This window comes from Leptinotarsa decemlineata, unplaced genomic scaffold (genome assembly GCF_025532065.1).
Source record: "Leptinotarsa decemlineata unplaced genomic scaffold, Ldec_3_MD MMD2_tig00026294_RagTag_RagTag, whole genome shotgun sequence".
Classification (NCBI taxonomy): domain Eukaryota; kingdom Metazoa; phylum Arthropoda; class Insecta; order Coleoptera; family Chrysomelidae; genus Leptinotarsa; species Leptinotarsa decemlineata.
The window spans coordinates 12058351-12079810 of record NW_027412674.1 but is presented as its reverse complement, the minus strand read 5'-3'; the positions used below and the strand labels follow the sequence as shown (position 1 = coordinate 12079810).

At 37.9% G+C, this 21460-nt stretch overlaps 1 protein-coding gene and 1 long non-coding RNA gene across 3 annotated transcripts in view; one reads left to right on the top strand and one right to left on the bottom strand.

The window, feature by feature from the left end:
- ex (FERM domain containing expanded) overlaps positions 1–20849 on the top strand; it is a 97012-nt gene extending 76163 nt beyond the window's left edge. The window contains exons 3-5 of the mRNA XM_074180433.1: positions 12503–12965; positions 16273–16928; positions 18618–20849. Of these exons, the coding sequence (XP_074036534.1) occupies positions 12503–12965; positions 16273–16928; positions 18618–20494 (2996 nt within the window). The 3' untranslated portion in view covers positions 20495–20849. The remainder of the gene's footprint in view (positions 1–12502; positions 12966–16272; positions 16929–18617) is intronic.
- On the bottom strand, positions 13272–16571 carry LOC141484852 (uncharacterized). 2 transcript variants are annotated; one of them, XR_012466840.1, is made up of 2 exons: positions 16432–16571; positions 13272–14910 (listed from the first exon to the last, which is right to left on the bottom strand). It is a non-coding gene; the product is annotated as an uncharacterized lncRNA (long non-coding RNA). The 2 variants fall into 2 exon arrangements; XR_012466841.1 differs by lacking the exon at positions 13272–14910 and adding an exon at positions 15132–15264 and having other exon boundaries at positions 16432–16562.
- Positions 20850–21460: the final 611 nt, after the last annotated feature.

The following is a 21460-nucleotide window of genomic DNA, read 5'->3' as shown; positions in this document are numbered from 1 at the left end:
CGTTTTTTTTCAAATAACTTTTGAAATACTGAACTTTATTAAACGAAACTTGGTAATAGGAGGTTTTTGAGGTGTCGAATTCAAACCTGATGTTCTTATTGCTCTTACTCGTAGGGGGCGCCACCTACACGTCTTTTTCTTTTTTGAAGATTCATAACTTTTTTGGGCGTACTTCTAGCACATTTTTCAGTGAAAAATCGATTCCTCTATCATATCTACGTAAATAAGCTACCCCTGTTACTAGTCGCTGTAAGCAACCGTTTTCTTAATATTTGGACTTGAAAACTTCAAGTCGATTATTTGATAATCGATGCATGTTGAAGTTATTACGAATATTTTGCTTTTTTCACAAGAATACTTTGGAAATGAATTTGACGTTTTACTCGTTTGAAGAGGTCATTACTGTTGGGTACGTTCCTTTATGACATCCTTAAGCGAAATAGTTATTTTTGTATCAAGGGTGCATAATCAGTATTTGTTTTAATAAAATTTGCAAGAAATGTCAACATTTTATTTCAGGAAATTTTTGAATATGTAGAATAAACTAAAATAAACGAAACTAAATTGTATTCAAATAAATTGTTGGAAGTGTCCACCTTCAGCGAAGATACAGGCAGTCAGTCGTCTAGTCATTGAATCTCGTACCCGCTCAAAAATTATTGGTGTGTTTCTTATTGTTTCACAGGCGTCTACTATTCGGTTTCTTAGATCTTCCTCGTTCACTACTGGAGTCTTATAAACTAGTGACTTCAAATGTCCCCAAAAATAAAAATCTATCGAGTTTAGATCTGGGGACCTTGGTGCCCACGCCTGGTTAGGTTCTTCTACACCCCTATCGATCCATCGATTTGGATAGACTGTGTTAAGGAATTCCCTGGCTACAACGCTAAAATGGGCCGGAGCCCCATCATGCATAAATCACATGCGGATACGAATTTCTAATGGTACATTCTGAAGTAGTCCCGGCAATTCATTTTCTAAAAAGTGTCTGTAAGTTGCGCCATTCAGTCGGAGCGGAAGAAAGAAAGGACCTATCAAGTAATTATCAATTACTGCCGCCCATACATTTACAGAAAATTGATACTGATAATGCCTTTCACCTACTGCGTGCGGATTTTCGAGAGCCCAAACATGGTTGTTATGAAAGTTTGTGATAGCATTTCGGGAAAAGTTTGCCTCGTCCGTGAAGAGTACATATCTTAAATATTGAGGATTTCCAACCAATTTTCTCAAAAACCATTAACACATAGTAATGCGTTGGGGAAAGTCTCGTGGCAAAAGAGCTTGTACCCTTTGAATATGGTATGGATAAAACTGTTGATCGTGGATAATTCTCCAAACTGTGGACTGAGTAGAATTGACAGCTTCAGCAATTACTCTTGTGCTTGTTTCTGGATTCTCCTCGAGAGCGTTCAAAACAGCTTCTTCCAATTCTGGGGTTCGGAATGCTCGTGGTCTTCCAATAATATCAGCCATCCTCTTAAATCTACCTGTTTCTGCCAAACGACGGTGGAGACTAGCAAATGTTGGAGCTGAAGGCAGTACTCGATTAGGAAATCACTCCTGGTAAATACGTCTTGCTTCGCGCGCATTGCCATCCGCAAGGCCATAAACGAAATGCATATCGGCTAAATGAGAATTATTGTTTAAATAATCCATTTTTTCAAAATAAGTGTTTTCTACTTCTACTTACGGAAACTTCAACAAAACTTCTAACTGTCACAAAATATGTAAGGTGGCGCCCCCTACGAGTAAGAGCAATAAGAACATCAGGTTCGAATTCGACACCTCAAAAACCTCCAATTACCAAGTTTCGTTTAATTAAGTTCAGTATTTCAAAAGTTATTTGAAAAAAACGAAAATAAAAATAAAACTTCAACATCCTGTATCTTGGAAACGAAGCGTTTCCGGACATTTATTTATTTGGACAATTCATATTAGAATATTGTGAGGAATCACCTCCTGAAGTTTGTCAAAGTACTTTTGAATCACCCTGTATAAGGTTTTCAAATCCGACACGTTTTGTTATAATGGGTCATTAAGCGCTTTCTATTTTTAAATTCAAATGAAACATACTATGTGTGAGGTATCATCGATTTTGTTTGGTCTGATAACTTCAACAATTGCGAAACTAGCCAAAGGTCACACCCATGCTCAATCCCTAAAGAGATGGAATGGAATCAAAGGATGCAGTCTTACCAGGATCACCCTGTGCTACCCTGAGAAGCTGGCGCCGAAGAAATATCTGGCGATGACCAGGAAAAACCTACGCTTAACAGCAGGATTTCTGACTGGCCACTGTCAACTAAGGAAACGCCCCCATGTCATGGGGCTAGTGGACACATCTCTATACAGGATGTATGAACAGGAAGATGAAACTGTCAAGCATGTCCTATGCGAGTGACCGGACTTACTGTCAATTAGAGAGTATGTGTTCGGCGGGTCTGGGCCTACAACTGCCGATATAAAGGAGATATCTCCTAGTGACCTGTCCAACTTCCTGGAAAGGACAGGACGGACGGATGGACTTGACTTGAAAAAACATGCTGAATAAATGACTAATTTGACAGATGTCGCTTCAACAAGATGGCCGTTATTAATTGTCAAGTTTCGAAAGACCCGTTTGGAAGACCTATACAAGAATTTCCTCAAGCAGGAATGATAAATTGATCCCAATTAGTTACAGCCATTTCATGTCTTTATAACATTAGTTACTCCTGGACCTAGTCATATAGTAACCTATCAGATGACAATTCTAAATTTGTTGAATATGAGTATTATAGATGTCTTTCAAATAGGAAAGTAATTTAAATCATCAATAATAAGAAATGGTGGGTTTAACTCTACCTGATGGTGTAAAAAAACTCTTTTTTCTGCTAATTGAATTTTATGAGTAAAGCGAGTTGTTTAGAAATATTTTTCATTCTATTCTGTTGCTCAAAATACGGCATTCGTGCTTCATCTCAGTTTCTATAACGCAAAATTGAACGTGGAGAACAATAATTATTCCACGAAACATTAGATTCGCGGTATGCAGACATAACTAATTATTCTGGTAATAACTAGTCTTCCGGTCTATACTTGAACACAATACACTTCATCTATCGATGCAGTATGCAGTACATTCCTCTCAGATAGTTTACGATTGTTACGAAAACAAAATAAAAGTATAATAAGTTGTAGAACAACTAGACGTTTGTTTGTTTCAGCTGGAATGCTGAAGTAGTATCAAATCAAAAGTGATTTGTGTTCAGTGGAATCTCCCAGGCCAGTGGTGTTGAAATATATAAATTATGATAGTTACCTAGTCAATTTAGAATCTCAATGGTAGGTTGCGACTGAGTAGTCGCTTATCAAAGAATTTTTTTCGATTAAGGATATCATTTTCTGCTTGTTTCATCAATTTTTTTTTATAATCACTTTCAAAAGCTGTGATAGTTTTATGTGAAATGCTCACTGTCAACAGTACATGTCTATCGCCTGCCACTGCCGTATGCGTGAGAGAAAGGGAAGCCAGACTGGCGCCGTTACACGTTACGTAACGGAGCGGTTTACCCTCCCATAAAAAGTTAGCACTTCAAAAATAATGGTGAACATTGTTTTATCATTATTATCATGAAACTATTGAGAAAATCAAATATACAACGAAAGTTTTGAAATAATTAGTAAAGAAATTTAAGACAATAAAGTGTTTTGTTAATTGTTTCGTTTTGTCTCAAGGACATGAATAATATTCAACTTCATTGGGAATGTTAAAACAATTATTTTTAATATTCATAAATTGCGTTGCTTTACTGCAGAGTTAATTCACTAAGTACCAGGTATAGAAATGGAAACCCTTGTTTTTAATTGCATCCAACGTGTTTTTGCTTCTTGTAGATTTCTCCTTATTTAACCCTATTTCTACCACTCACGAAATTAAAAAAAGATAACTTGCTCAATTTTCGAGGTTATAACTTCCGTCAGCTAGAAATGTTTCTGTCAGATGTTTGAAAAGTCCAACCAACTTTGTAAAAATATTAATTTCAGGTGTTTTCCTCATCCGAGAACATGAGTTGATGTTGATGAAAAGTAGTTTTTTGTCTTCCAACTTCCCTTTAACATATAGAATATGGATATCTTCTTGGAAATTAAAACGTATTTCAAAACTGTTCTTGTTTCCAAAGCTACTGAAACTAATTTTCCCCTGACTATTTTCTTCAAACTGATAAAAAACGATGAAAATTTGAAAGCTAGTCTACCAAAACAGAGTTTCACAGCTGAAATTAATATCTAGGGGTCATTATTCTTGAATCATACGTCATGGCCTAATCATGCATCACAATTTCAATTAGTGTCACTGTCCTGATAAAACTGAATCAATGGAATCAAATATGATTGTGAGTAAATATTGAAACTTTCTATAAATACTTCTTCATTCACAAGTTTATAATTATCATGGTTATGGATATGATGTTGACTAGACCCTAACTCTACTGAACTGAAATGAATATATAACCTTCAGAAGTTGGTAAGATGGCACGGTAAATTTCCCTTACATCTCGACTCAAACAATTAATTCACAACAGACCGAAAAATCCAAGAAACAATGGTCGCATGGATATACAAGTGCACAGACATAATGAGCCTGACAGTATACTATAGTAAGGCGATAGAAATTCAGAAATACAGAGTCAATTTGAACCGAAAGGAAGGGGGTACTAACATGAACAAAGTAGGGATACCTGAAGTGAACTGCACTCGTATAATACCGATTAATCCAACCAAAATAAGCAAATGTCCTCATCCATCACTGAAAAGACCCGAACTATGAACAATATAGTATGTGCTTAAAAAACAAGCAGATCATTTTTGATAGAAGCTACCTTAGTTGTAGGTAGGTATACAATTCTGTAGATCACGACCAACAAACCCAGAATATAAGATTGACATAGTCATTTCCGAATGGAAAAGTTCACAGTCTCAGACATGTTTTTTCTATTATTATCATCTGCTAGATGTTGAAATTTTATTAAATTTCCGAATATTTTGTTTGTAACTTTTGGGTTCGTTTATCGTTTCAAAAGTGATGAAAAAGGGGGAATGTATACTTCATTAATTAATCAGGTTGATGAAATATCAAAACCTTATCTGTATTGGTGAGTAAATGCAGTGTTACAAGTTTCTCAACTTTTAACCATCCTGATTCTTGCACGACTCAGGATATATGACCATATTTCCGGATAGTTAAACGAGAAACGTAGACAGCTAATCTGAATATTCTGTAGTTGAAAACCATCCGATTGTCTCAAAGCAGATCCATTAACAGCTGCCTGAGTTAGTTATAAGAAGTTTGGTTCACATAGCTGACATGTTTAGTGAAGCGAAGTTCTAGATCAAACCATAATTATAAGTTTTTTATGTCGGTCACGGAGGGAATAATTTCATTTTTGATGCTGAGTTGAAAAGTGTACTTGGTGAGCTCTCCGTTCTTCTTAGGTACAAATATCATTAATGAAGATTTATTAAGATTGAGCTTATGGGCTGTAGAAATGCCAAAGATGGCTTGAAGATCGTTATTAATATATTACTGAGCAGATGTCGAATTACGAGGCGGAAAAGACAAATATAACTACGTGTCGTCGACATAGTGTTGTATATTGCATTTTTTCACTAACATATGAAAATCTCAGGTATACAAGCTAAAAAGCGAAGGTCCAAGGAAAAATCGTTGTGGCACTCACTTTCAAACTGGTAGAGCATCCGATACAACTTCATCCACAAGAACTCTTGAGTGCGATTTTTCTGACAGTTTCTTAAGAGTGACACTGCATTCCGAAAAAAACATAGTAGACAAGTTTGTCACACAATATCTCGTGATCAAGAGTGTCAAAGGTCTTGCTATCATCCAAAAGTACCAAATAGATCAAGTTCTCATCATCTACAACTTTGAAAAAATCGTCGGTAATACAAACGTTCATTATTATTATTATTGTCAATATGTAGAGTCTATGAGTAAATTATTCAGGTATCAGCTAAAAATGTTTTCAGAGAATCTGATTTTGAAATCAACAAGAAATCGAAAATGAGTTCTTAAAACTACCCAGTTCTGCGTACTCCACTGGAGTATCTTGGATATGCCGGGTGTAAGGCCTCAGGCACACACTGACGTGGCGGCAACTTGGAATGCGGTCCGGCGCTGCTACATTCCTCTACTTCACCAGCCTTCTTTAACTTTGACTTCACTCGACGACTTCGTCATAAACCCAAATCATCTTCCGTCATTACCACTGTTCTAGTATTTTAAAGATTTACTTGCACGATTCTGAACAGTCAGATAATAACCATTGTTGATAATAGTAATAATAATAATAAGCATTGCTTTTTATTGCCCTACACTTTCCCATTCACAGGACAGTATTGCCGAATAACAAATAAAAATTGTTCTTATATACATAAAATACACACATCTTATATACATTAAATTGGTACACTCGACCACCCTGTAGATTTCTATGGGTTGAACAAAGCCTGCAAAAACGGTAACTAATCTTTTATCAAGTTTTTTACAAACTGTAGGTTTTCGGCTAAAATGAATAATCTGAAAGTGTCGAGTTTGTACATTCTATGCAGTTCTTGCTCAGCAATTAAACTGGAAATATTGTGCTTTAACATGGAACGCCATCACTTACCATTGGCTGAGATGAATAGAGCTGTAGGGCTTCTTCAAGGTGGCATGCGACAAAATGATGTAGCTCTTCGTTTGGGGGTCTCCCAAAGTGTTATCAGTCCATTGTAGCGGCGTTTCCGTGAAACTGGCAGTCCAGCCGAACAACATCAAGGGCGAGGACGCGCTACAACTGCAGTTCAAGACCGATTTATGGTCTTAACCGCAAGAAGACAACCGACAATCACAGCACCTGAGTTGGTTAACGTGTTGCAGCAGACGCACCAGGTAACCATTGGTCGTGATACTGTCAGAAATCGACTGCATGAAGCAGATCTCCACAACAGAAGGCCACTTAGATGTCCACCTTTGTCGAGAGGCAATCGCGGTAGAAGATTAGAGTAGTGTCAACAACATCAAAACTGGGATGCAAATGATTGGGCCACAGTTTTGTTTACAGACGAATCCAGATTTGGATTTCATCCAGATTCTCGTCGAGTAAGACTGTGGAGACGACCTGGAAATAATGAACGTTTGAGACACGTCCAGGAAGTCCACACATACAGAGGTGGTACAGTAATGCTATGGGGCGGAATCATGATCGGCGGCAGAACCGATCCCGTTTTTCCAAATCGCTCCCTCACAGCTCGACAGTACCTCGACACCATTCTTCTACCTATCGTCCGTCCGTTTGCTGGTGCTGTTGGTGAAAACTTCCACCTAATGCACGATAAAGCTCGTCCACATGTCGCGCGTCTAGTGACTGACTGGCTCACCAACGAAGGAGTTGATGTATTGCCATGGCCAGCACAATCACCGGACCTGAATCCCATCGAGCATGTGTGGGACATGCTTCAACGAAGAATTACTCCGCATATGGGAAACATTCACACAACGTTTCAATTGAGAGAGCTTTTAACCGCTGAATGGGCAAATGTAGCTCAACAAGACATTGACAATCTCATTTTGTCGATGCACGATAGATGTAGGGCCGTAATAAACCAGCGTGGAGGCCATACTTTGTACTGATTCCAATTTTTTTTGTATTATTATTTTTTTTCGGGGTGCCAAAGAAGAGCCTTTTTTTAGTTTTGCTTATATGCGCACTCAGTATTGTTGACCATTTAATAAATTTTGTTGTAAGTTACATTCGTTTAATAATCACCCGTCAACTTTTTTCCCTAAAGCGATCAAAAAAAAATTATTGCCATTTTTAAAAATATCCCTAGACTTTTCCGATGTGTGTAATTCAAAATATATTAGGCCTAATCTAAACGCAAGTTAATTATTTTGTTTCATTTATTATTCGAACAACAACAATTATAACATCTAAATTATATTGAATTGTATAGATTGAACAGTAGTGTAACTTTAGCCCAATAGTAAATGGGTTGTAGTCTTGGGCCTTATACATAGATGGCGCAAGTCTCATTGCATTCACCTCTTTTTTAGTTAGTACTAACCTTTAAAAGAAAGCTGTTGAAATTTCATGATATTTCACTCATGAGTTTGTGAGTTATTGTGCTAAGAGTGACACTACTTTTGATATTTTCAGAGCAATCGATCAAAAACACATTCGTGTTTCAATTTTACAATGCTTCTTGATGGAAAAAATACCGTTCAAGCAAAGCAATGGCTTGAAAGGTGTTATAGGGATTCCGCTTCTTCAGAAACAACAATTAAACGTTGGTTTGGTGACTTCAAACGTGGTCGAGGAGATTTCGATGATGCAGAAGACAGTGGACGTCCAAATGAGGCAGTAGTATCAGAGAACAAAAAAAATCCACAAAATCGTTTTGAATGATTGATAAGTGAAGTTGTGTTAGTTAGCTGACATCGTAGAGATATATATCAACGTGTTGGCTTTATATTGCATGAGCATTTAAGTATGAGAAAGCTCTGTCCAAAGTGGATGCCCCGCGAGCTCACTATTGACCAAAAACAGGAATTCTGAGCAGTGTTTGGTCATGTTTGTACCTAACAAACCGGAATATTTGCGTCGATATGCGACAATGGATGAGACATGGATCTATCACTTCACGTTTGGGCAGGAATATTGGGAAACCATATTGTAGGACCTCTATTCATTAATCAAAATTTAACAGGGAAACTGCATTTGAATATGCTAGAAACTACTTTTGACTCTCTCATCACTGAAACTGTCGATGCGAATCCTAATTCTTTATGGGGCTATTTGAAGCAAAGGGTGTACGAAACTGAACCTGCTTCAATATTAGATATACGGCAGAAAATAATAAATATTTGTAAAAATATTGACGTTACTGTGTTCGAAAATGTTCGGCGTGAAATATCGGATAGGCTATTCATATGTCAAGAATTTCAAGGCAACCATTTTGAGCATCTTCTGAACTGACCTCCAGCTTATAATAATAATAATAATTATTATTATCGGAACTGTCAGGGAAGAACAAAGTTGCTACAACAAATATGCTTGCCGTTCCAATCTTACTCTACTCGTTTGGAGTAGTGAAGTGGACTCGGGAGGAGCTGTATCAACTCGACGTAAAGACCCGAAAAATGATGCATCTCGATAGGAGTTTGCATCCCAAATCGTCCGTTCCACGGTTGTACTTCCCCCGACAACAGGGAGGCCGTGGACTTTTGAGTTTGGAGTGTCTACATGACAGAAAGGTGCTGGATACAGCCTGTAAAGTCGTCAGGAGTTCGGATCCCCTTCTATGCATGGTCCGTGACCATGAGAGAGTAGAAATTGGAGCATTTCTCTTTAAGGCAGCTGCCCGAGCAGCTGATGAACTCGGTATAGTTTTCGACACTGAACGAGGTGACCACAACTCTGTCACCGAGTTGAAACCTGTTCAGCAAAAAGCTCAGATAAAAGCCGCAGAGATCACCTTACTTCTGCGTAAACACAGGGATAAGCCAATGTATGGGGTCTTCTTCAATAACACTGGAGACCTTGGCTTATCAAAGCGTCTGACCTTCGCTTTCCTCAGGTCGAGTGGGCTGAAGTCGGAAACTGAGGGGTTCATCATGGCTTGCCAGGATGGCAATCCGGGGGATATTGAATCCGTTGTGGGGAACAAGAAGTGCCGAATTTATTGGAACTATTCGTTCCCCACCCTAAGGCTCATACGAACTAATAAGCCTGATGTGGTCCTCCTCGACCACCAGAGCAAAACGATATTTGTCCTGGAGTTTTCAGCATCTGGCGAGACGAATATCGTCAGAAAAGAGAAAGGAAAACGGATAAAATATCAAGATTTTCTCTTCGAACTCCGTAGACTCTATCTAGATCACTCTGTCAAGATGGTTGTTCTGATTATTGGAGTCCTTGGTGGAATGATGTCCTCTCTACTCTCGAATCTTAAAATCATACCGGCTTGCCGCACTAAGGCAGAAATCTTAGCCGCACAGATGCAGAAGGCTGTCATTTTTGGCTCACTGCGCTTGCTCAGGGCACATGATTCTCGGACCCAATGATCACTTACCCCACGGTGTGGGGGGTGTTAATTGGTTAATAATGCTGGCGCGCCCTCCCGAATGTATCAGGGCTTCGGGGGGCCTGACCAGCGCACACTACGGTGAAAAAAAACTTATAATAATAATGATAATAATACATCTTTATTCACCATAAAAATACAAATGGAATAGATAAAAATAAAATAAAACGGTATACAGGAACAAAAACAAAAAAAAAACATTCAGTATATGGTGAATAGGCGGAGTATCAGTCAAGGTTGTTTTTCAACTCAACCTGGGAGAAACTATAATTAAATAATATGAACCCCAGTCGAGTTAACAATATAAAAAAAATAGTTATTGCTTCACTTTAGAATATTCATTTTAGTAATGCCAAGGTCGGGAACGGACAAGAGGCTAATGGGTTAAATAAGTCTTCAGTCTTTTTTTAAAGTTTACGATGGTGTATGATCGAAATTCGCAGGGTAGTTGATTATAATATTTGGGTGCATTATACGAGAAGCAGCGGAAGATAGAAGATTTGTGTTTGGGGATGACTAGAACTGAACTGTTCCTTGTAGTAAAGTTATTAATCATAGAGATTGTTTTAACCTTTTTAGTAAGTAATCAGGTTGTTGAGTCATCAAAACTTTATGTATGTTGGTAAGAAGGTGTAGAGTTCTAAGTTTCTCAACATTTGACAATCCTGATTCTTGCATATATGGTCATATTTCTGAATACCAAACGAGAAACGTAGACAGCTATTCTGAATACGCTGTAGTGGGAGAGCATCCGATTTTTTTAAAGCAGGTCCATAAATACTGTCGCAATAGGAAATTTTTGACATTATCAGTGACTCGCATAGTCTAAGTTTTAAGTTTGTGTTAAGCAAATCACGATTAGGAAAAAGCTGTCTGAGAACGTGATGAGAACATTGGTTCAGATAGCTGACATGTTTAGTAAAGCGAAGATCCAGATCAAACCTCAACCCTAAATTTTGTATCTCGTCCACGGAGGGAAGTATATCGTTTTCGATGCGAATTCGAAAAGTAGAGTTGGTGAGCTCTCTGTTCTTCTTAGCTCAGAACATAATAATTGCGGGTTTGTCAGAATTGAGCTTGAGTATATGGGCAGTAGAAATGTCAAAGATGGCTTGGAGATCGTTATTAATATAAGACAGAGCAGATGTATTCTCGCCAGGCGAAAAAGAGAAATATAACTACGTGTCGTCTGCATAGTGATGTGTATTGCATTTTTTTACGGACAGATAAAAGTCACAAATATACAACCTAAAAGGCAAGGGCCCAAGGATAGATCCTTGTGGCACTCCCTTTAATACCGGTAGAGCTTCTGAAATAACTTCATCCACAACAACTATTTGAGTACGATTCTTCAAATAGTTTTCTAAGAGAGACACTGTTTTCCGAGAAAAACCGAAGTAGACAAGTTTGTCATACAATATCTCATGATCTAGAGTGCCAAATGCCTTGCTGTTATCTAGAAGTATTAAAGAGGTCAAATTTTGTTCATCTGCAGCTTGAAAAATATCTTCTGTAATTGACAGAAGAGCCGTGGTGATACTATGCTGAGGTCTGAATCCTGATTGTACAGATGTTACAATATGATTTTCATTGGCGTACTCATTAATCTGATTTTTCATAATCGATTCCACTACTTTAGAGAGATACGGTAGAATTGTAATTGGTCTTAGGTCCGAAAGGATAGTAGGTGAGTTACACTTAGCCAGAGGGATAACCTATCCATCCTTTCAACATTTTTTAAATTGGCAACTGGTAATGATAAAGTTTATGAGAAAGGTGAAGTGATTTATCAAAAAAGAGTCAATGAGATTGATCATTTTGAGGGATATCCTGTCATTACCTCATATTATGTAGTTAAATGTCGAAGTATTCAGGCAAGTATTGAAAGTTCCGCCAGTTTGTAGTAGTTGAAGATATTGAATTATATTCTAGGGTTGTGAAGCATTTGTTAGGAGCCCTTTCCATTTAATTTTTTTTCCAGATGGCGCCCAGCCGCCATCTTGAGAGTTTCATCTGTCAACTTCACTTCAAAATGAAGTATTCAAGCATTGATTTCATTATCGCAAATTTCAATTTTTTTGAGTTGACCCGTTCAAAAAATAAAAGGGGGGGGACATTAAAGAAATACCCTATATGAATGAAACTACGAGGTTATTTGAGAAAACGGAACTTCAATCTTGTAACTCAACTTATTCCAATACCTGTTCTGTGTTTTTGATCCTCACAAGGATTATGTTCACAAAGTTTCGGCCAAGTCTCATTTGCCATCTTCCGGTGGTGTCTGGAGTTTAGAACTAGTTCTAGTTCTTCTCACTACTCAATTTGTCGTTCAATGTAAAGGTTAACACTAATTCGTTTATTTTTTATTTTTCAGATGGTGAATATCTCTTCGCAGAACCAGAAAGCAAGCTTTCCAAATATGCCCCAAAAAGTTGGCGGTCCTCTCATAGCCATGGACTCGACGCCAACGGTCGTCCAGCCCTCGCCTTCTACTTCCGTGTCCAGTTTTACGTGGACAGCCCGTTGCTGCTCAGAGATGAGACGACGAGACACCATTACTACCTTCAGTTGCGCCTCAACGCAGCCTCTGGGGCGGCAGGCGATCACTCTACCCATCTGGCCGGTCTCACCCTGCAGGCGGACTTGGGGGACCACGACGAGAACACCACATTCCGACCGGAGGATTACGTCCCGCCCAACATGCGGGGCCCTGCGGCCCTTAGGATTATCGAGGCAGCGCACAGGACCCACAGGGGCCTGTCGAAAAGTGAAGCGCGGGCGAGGTTCATAGCAGAGGCGTGTCTGCTACAGGAACCAGTTAATGCTCACATATTTAGGTAAATGGCTGGTAAATTGCATACTTAGAGTAGCCATCCATTCAGTTCAGGATCCTGGTTGGCATAAATCATTGAGGGTATCATTACCTGTTATGTTAATGCTTTTTTTTAACCTCAAATGGTCAACCAAACTACCTGATACTTGATTGATTTATTGGAAAAATTAAGGCAGCCATGTGTTTGATAGGAAATTAGAGCAAACTTGTAAAAATTCAATGTACCTACTACCATACATGTCACAAATTGAAATACACACATCGCCAAAATTCTTGCCCTTATGTTTGTCTAAATTGATTAATTGATTGATTGATTGATAGAACTTTATTTCCAACAGGCATTCACCCAATTACAGGAAAGATGTTGATGAAAATAAATGCAAAACAGTATAATTAGTAAAAAAAAAGATTGCTACAACTAAAAGAAAAATAAGTAGAAATAGAAATATATCACAAGCGAAAAGAAAAGGTGATTACAGTTAAAAGGTTCTAGTGAGAAGACATTTTAAAATAAAACTTTGAGAACTGTGATTAATATCGCACATATCACATATTGAATTATAGTTGTTACAAAGTATTGACTTTGGAGCTTTCAAACTGTTATTTGTTCTGACAAGATCACAGTAAAATGTCGTTTGGTATCTGGAATTAAGGCGTGGGGTGCAGAAGTTGATCATTTGTAAAAGAGGGGCACACGAGATCTTATTGTTTAGCAGTTTGTGAAGAAAGGAGATTGTGACAAAAAGTCGTCGTGTATTCAGAGATATTACATTAAATTGATTCAGAAGGATAGAATAGTCGGTTCCCCTCTGAGGATATATTCCTGTGACCTTGAAAGACAGATATTTAAAAAAAATTTTTTTAACAGCATCAATGTGATGTATGTGGCAATTGTAAATTGGATACCATATTAACACGCCGTATTCTAGTTTAGACTTCACATAGGCATTAAACAGTGTTATAATCGTATCAATGTTCTTGAATTCTCTGGTACTCCTTATAATAGAGCCCAACATTCGATTCGCTGCTAAAATAACCTGGTCTATATGGAAAGTGAAAGTGAATTTATAATCAAAAGTGATTCCAAGATCTGTCATCTCATTTACTCGACTAACTGGAATGCTGTCAATAACATACGAAAATTCGATCATATTATACTTATGAAAAAGTTTTTGTTTTTTGTATTCCATTATTTCACTTATCAAATGATAACCTTTTTAGCAATTGCATAATATATATATATATTATTATAAAGTTCACTTACCTTCTGAAATATATAAAATAAATAAAAGACCGCCAATTCGTCAAACACCGAACTTTAGGTTAGGATTTTATATAACCTACTTTCCGTCTTCTTCTTCAGAGTTTACGTTTATTGTCGGAAATGACGAGACATATATCGGGTTATTTCGGACAAACATGAAAAATATAAAATTGATTACAAAATTTCCTAAGTATTTTATTTCATTTCCTCTGAAAATGTTGTAATCATCAGTGTCCCTATAAGGTCTCGAGATTATTTAAAGCACTAAATATCAATTATATATATGATCCAGTGATGGATATCCATTATCCGTCCATCCAAAACATGTCCAAATATGGATATCCTATGGATATCCAATATCTGTCAATCCAAAATATGTCCAAATATGGATATCCTATGGATATCCATTTTAGGTCCAAGGACATCTGTACGTATAATGGACATAAAATGGATATCCATTGGATGTCCTGTGCTACCTGGGTTCTTTTTTCTAGAAAATTATAAAATGTAACATATTGATATGTTCAAACCTAAATGGTTCTTGGAACACTAGTCGAATACTAAATCGATTTAATTTTGTAAAATTAAGCAGTCTTCATAATTGTCAATTACTTTGTATAGCTTCAGATCATCAGCGTAGAATTTTTGTGCAGTTCATCATTTTCGCCACGTCATCAATGAAAAGCTGAAATAAAAGAGGCACTAAATGAGACTCTATTATCATAAGTCAAGAAGTGTATTACAAAGTACATTTAATTCGGTTATGTAACCAACGCAAATCGGCTGAATTTAATTTTAACTGAACAAAAAAAAATACAAACGAAAAATAGTGCATAATAAATTGATTACCAGAATCTGAAATATAGAAGAAAGCCATTTTAGAGCGAAATCAAAAATGCATTAAGATTCAGTGTGTCCTCCCCCGTTCTGTAATAAGGTGTTAACTTGCCTGTGCATGGAAACAATAAAGGCATTAATGGTATCCATTGGGATCTTGTTCCATTCTTCTTGGGCCGCGAGTGTGAGTTCCGGGAAGGTGCTAGGATGATTAACTCTGTTTGAGATTGCTCGTTTAACGAAATATCACATGTTCTCAATGGGATTCACGTCTGGTGAATTTGCTGGCCACGGTAATCTTAGAATATTCTCAATCCCTAGGGCATTTTGTTCTCTTCTCGTGCGATCGGGCCCATCATTGGCCATGAAAATGAAAACATAGACAATGCATTAAATTTTAAAGAACATGTATCTCATTTGAGTAAAATTGTATCTAGTGGATGTTATGCTATTAGAGTGATATCAAATGAACTAGGATATACTACAGCTAGAATGGCTTACTTTGCATTGATCAAATCTCATATTCTCTATGGAATAGTTTTCTGGAGCCATTGTAGTGTACTGTTACAGAATACGATATTTGTGCTACAGAAGAGGTGTTTGAGATACCTTACAAAGTCTAAGCCGAGATATCACTGCAAGCATTTATTCATAAGATGCAAAATATTAACTGTCACCTGTTTATACATAATGGAAAGAGTATGCTCAATTCATTAAAATAAAACTAGCATGTACACTCCCGGAACAAATTGTCACAACACCAGACAGAACCATATGCTTTACTTACCTATTCCAAAATTCACCTTGACTCAGCATTCTCTGATTTATGAAAATATTAAAGTATATAATCACCTTCCTACCATTCTAAAAAATGGCACAGATATCAAAAAGTTCCGAAATTTACTTGAAGATCATTCAATCAAAAAAGCTTATTATTCGATCCATGAATTCTACCATGATAACCTATAATGTTCACCTAAACTCATCTGTCTTCTTAATGTTTTATTTGTGAAATTACTATGTTTGTATTTTTTATATTTTATGTCATGTATTGTATTTTGTATTTTTTATATTTTATGACTTTCATTTGATTTTTTTACAAGACTTTGTCAATAAGATACTAATCTTCCGACAATAAAACATATTGATTGATTGATTGATTGATTGAACATTCCAAATGAGTTTCAAAAATATAAATATTTTTTTCTAGGTTAAGGGCTGCAAAATCTGAACAAGCTCCAGGGTCGATTCTCTTAGCTGTATGTCCTAGAGGATTGAAAGTAAGCCCCGAAAACAATCCTCCTTCTATATTTCTTTGGATTAATATAGCGAAATTAAGTTTTGAACGGAAGAAATTCGAAATACGTACCAATCACGAAAAACTCACTCTATATACAACCAGCGATGAGAAGAGTCGTTTGCTCTTGGGCCTGTGCAGAGCTGCACATCAATTCAATATGGCTGTGACGCCACGTCTCAATGAAATGAAACGTGTAGAAGAAGAACGACAACGATGGGATGGTGATCAGCGAGTATCGGTTATCAGTTCCACGTCTTCAAATACCACTTCAGGAATTGTCAGTGATCGGGTTCATTCCGAAGACGAACTCGAGATCATGATTACCAGTCCGCCAGCTCCGTCAACAGAGAGTTTGGCTCTAGCACACCTGCTGGACAGTGCGCCTGCTAGCAGCCGAACTTCTGCAGCATCTGCAACCGCAACTTTTGCAACGCTTCCTCTTGAAGAAGAAGTAGAGGAGAAGCCTACGTTGAGCGAAAGTTCTACAAAAACTACGAGTGGAAAATGCGCAGGATCACAGTGTAGCTCTTCCTGTAGCACCATAGTTGTCACTCCAGTACAAAACAGTGAGTTTAACTTGCATTTTATTTGTTTTATGTAGGTATTCTCTATTCATCCATGAAATGTTGTTCCTTTATCCTGCCACCCTTTTTTTAGTTCCCTGTGGCCCAGCTTTTATCGATTATCTGGCTTCCATTTCGAAACTTTTTGAAGTGTATGACTGTATAACCTTCTTATAGGTCTATAACATTTCAAAAAAATAATGAGTGTCTTTTTTGTTGGTATCTTTTTGGCAACACTGCTTTTGACAGATCGCGCGGGAATCGTGTTTTGTGTCATTCTCAAACTTATTCAGTTTGGTCTATCATTTAACCACGAAATTATTGAATTTTATTATCAAAATTCATGCTCGGTAAAGAAAGTGAATCGTGCACTTCTTCCAATTTATGGGCAGTTTCTTCGGCCTACTGAGGAAGCTATTCGGAAGCTTGTGACTAAATTTCGAACCCAGTTTACATTATTGGACATTAAACCACCAACACGCATACGTAGAGTGAGGACCGAAGAAAATATTGCGGCTGTATCCGCCAGTGTTCGTGATGACTGTGTAATGTCGATTCGCCGCCGTTCGCAGCAATTGGGCCTCTGTTACTTTTTTTGCGAAAGGATTTGGGTGTAAAACCTTATACCTAAGATACAGCTGGTGCAAGAATTGAAGTCACACGACCTCCCACAACGTCTAACATTTTTATCGACGAGCCTCATTTCTGGTTGACAAGCAAAATTGCCGTATCTGGATTGAAGACCAATTACAAGCTTTATAAGAGCTACTGATGCATTCCGAAAAAGTCACTGTTTGGTGTGGATTATGGGTCGGTGGCATCATGGGGCCGTACTTCTTCAAAGACGACAATGGCCGGAAAGTTACTGTAAATGGCGAGCGCTACCGTGTGATGATTGATAACTTTTTGTTGCCCAAAATGGAAGAATTAGACATGCCTGACATGTGGTTTTAACAAGACGGTGCCACATGCCACACGGCATGCAAAACAATGGCCCAATTAAGAGCCGCCTTCAGTGAACAGTTTATCTCACGTTTGGGGCCCGTCTATTGGCCGCCTAGATCGTGTGATTTAATGCCTTTGGATTATTTCATGTGGTGTCATGTTAAAGGCTCATGTCTACAGGGATAAACCTGCAACGACTGACGCTCTGGAAGCGACTATTGAAGCATTCATACGTGAAATACCGGTCAATATGTTAGAGAGTGTGTGCCAAAATTGGACCTTGCGCATGGGCCATCTAAAGCGGAGCCGTGTACAACATTTGCATAAAATTATCTTCAAACATTAAATTATATTGATCGTTCTGTCGATTCCAATCACGACTTCATCAGTTTTTTAAATTTTTTTTGTGTTGTTTTGAAAATCAAATCCTATACCTCTTCATATACCTATCATCTTCATAATTTATTGTATTTTCTATGAGTGTATTGATAACTCTTCAATGTTTATTGTTTATTTCGTATAGCATTTGAAAATGTTGAACCTAAGTATTTGTATTCCTATCTGGGTCTTAATAAATATTACTGTGTCCATTTATGATTATAGATTGCATCTTCTGCAAAAAATATCCTATACAGAATCGCCTCTTTCGTCATCCCTATCTCTGTACATTTGTTCTGAATTCTCTAATTATTAATATTCATTTCAATTAATGTGAAACAAATATATAAACCTAATTTTTATTTTCAGAACCGAAGGGTCGCAGATCATCCACCACCAGTAGTCTGGAACTTGGCTATTCTCATACAGCACAGAATTCCTCAGTTAGTGACGCCACCTGCATAGAGTTAGATATCAGAGAGCCAGTGTATACTGCAGGTCCTGCTCCAAGTAGTCATACTAGTGGGGTATACACTTTGACATCAAGTGAGCAATACACTCTGAGCTCCAGCGATAATTATACTGCCCCTAGTGAGCAGTATAGTGTTCCTAGTGAACAGTTTTCCGGCCCAGGAGATGACGTTGACGGACCTTTCAGGGATAGAGCTAACTCAAATGTTAGTAATTCAGGATCCTTTCATGGAGACGGTAGCGATCCCACTGACAATAAACAAACGCTTCTATCTGCAGAAGAACTCTCGGATCTGATTGTGGGAAGATATCCATCATGCAAAAGTGTTAGTCACACTTTAGATTCAGATTCAGACTATGTAACTCTGCCGTCATCTTATCAAGGATATATTCCAGTGCCACCAGCGAGGATAGATAGCGTCGAAGAACATTTCAGACCGCCACCTCCCCCATATGGTGCTCAGTTGAACAAATTGCCGATAACAGAAAGTACTTGCCCAGAATATGATGATGACAACTCTATATCAGAGTCTTTGATGAGAAGTCCTCCACCATATCCCGATAATCCGACGCCAGTTCCTCCGCCAATGTATCCGTACGAAGAAGCGGGAGCTAGATTCATTACCGCAAGGCCGCTTAGTGCTCTAACTGCCCGTGCAAGTACCGTCAGTAATAGTTCGACTCCAAGTTACTCAATTCCGAAGATACTACCTCCAATTCCACCTAAAATTCCAAAACCTCCCAAAATTTCTAGACCACCACCTCAAAAACTGAATACCATCGTTTCTCCCAGTAATTACCTCGACGTAGCAGCAAGTAAGGCAAGTGTATTAGTTCCCTGTACCTTTCTTCCTCCTCCTCCGCCAGCACCTAGACAACCACCACCACCTCCTCCCCCTGCTCTAGCAACTGTGTATACCAGTCAGCTGTCTAGATCGCAAATTGAACAGTATCAGCAGCAAATGTATAGTGACGTGGATTTTGTCGTGTTTCCTCTGAAAGAACCTGCCATAAGCAAACAGGAGTACTTGGAAGCTAAACAGGGGTCGCTACTGGCGGCTCTAGCTCACCAACCAGTTTTCTACCGAAGCACGCCATACCTAGGAAGATACGCGTCAAGTCAGAATCTGTCTGAGACATATCTTCAGTTACCTGTTTATGGTGCTCCTAGCATTGCGTCTACTGGAAGTCTGGATCCTCCACCGCCTTTACCTCCGAATCGTCCTGCAAGATTCATACGAACCAGATCCGATGACAATATTTTGAATTCACTGGATACAGCGCAGCCCCCAAAGTTCAGAAGGCTGCCTCCACCTCCACCGCCCATTCCGGAGAATCAGTCTTCTCATCTGGAAGTGCACAATCCCCCGTTAAGCGATTCCAAGAGAAGTGTTAGTGAAAAGACTTTGAATGGTACTCTTACTGAGAGAGCGTCGGCTCTGGATATCCGCACACTTCGGGAAAAAAGTAAGAAAATGGACTTGCCGTTGATATCAGCGTTATGCAACGACAGGTCGCTTATAAAACAAACAAAGGCATTTGTTATTCCTAAACACTCGAGTGATGTGATTGCGCGACATTCAGTGAGTTCAGGGGTATCGAAGTATCCTGTTTCTGGGTTGAGCAGTACCATTAATAAAACCACCAGGAAGGCGTCCTCCATCAGCCATAGGCATCCTAGCGATAAGTTGCCTGAAATACCTCGGGCTACTCCTAACAACTATGTGTTTACTGATTCACGTGTCAAACACAAAACTATGCAATCTCATTCGTGAGTGTGCGGACTGAAAACATTCCAGTGTAAGAGTAAATTAAATATCATTTTGTTTCACTCAGGGTGCCATCATTGCAATATATTTTATAACCGGGAACCGATTTTTGGCTGATAGCAATTCCTCATTTGGAATGTCGAATCTCAGCCATTCCTGTTTGTACATAAAAGCTGTGTTGTATAATGCACGAATGATTTACAGATTATTAGCAATAGTGTATACAGTTGCTCAACTTTTATAATTAAAATACTGATAGTTTTAATATTGTTCAATGTTTTTATTTATTATCTGAATCGAAATTGAAGAAGCTTCAGATGTATGATGCAGCCATCATACACGAATAAAAGAAAAGAAGTTACACTGAATTTTTTATTATCACACCTCCAAAAGAGTTTCATAAAATTTCAATTATAAACAAATCTTTGTACAGTTTCATGTCACTAATTTCGATACCCAAATCATGATAAAAACCAAGTATTAAAAAACTGTTGTCTATAACTATACAGGGTGTTGTCTATAACTATAAGTGTAAAACCTTTAAGGAGGTGATTCCTCATCGAAAAAAAGATAGGATCTTTCATATAAAGAAACTTCATTGGAGCATCCCTTGTTAAGATACAGCCCCTTAAAGGGGGTACATAAAATTTGTATAATAATTTTTTTCACAAGCACTGAAAAAGTTACAAAATTGAAATTGACCTGACGTTTTGTACTACCAAAAATACACTTAGCCAGTAATTTATTTGGTTTACCCCATGGTTGTAAGGGGTGGAAAACGCAACCCCTAAAATTTATTTCCTATGTAACTTTTTGTCTTATCATCTGTTTACCACTCAAAAATTTATTTCCGATAGCCTGTTTCATTCTAACCAAAAAAGTCTCTTGGGTTTTTTCCAAAATAAACCAGTTCGCAGCAAAAAATTATTTTACGAACAACTACAGAGATACATCGTCATAAATGCAAAAATA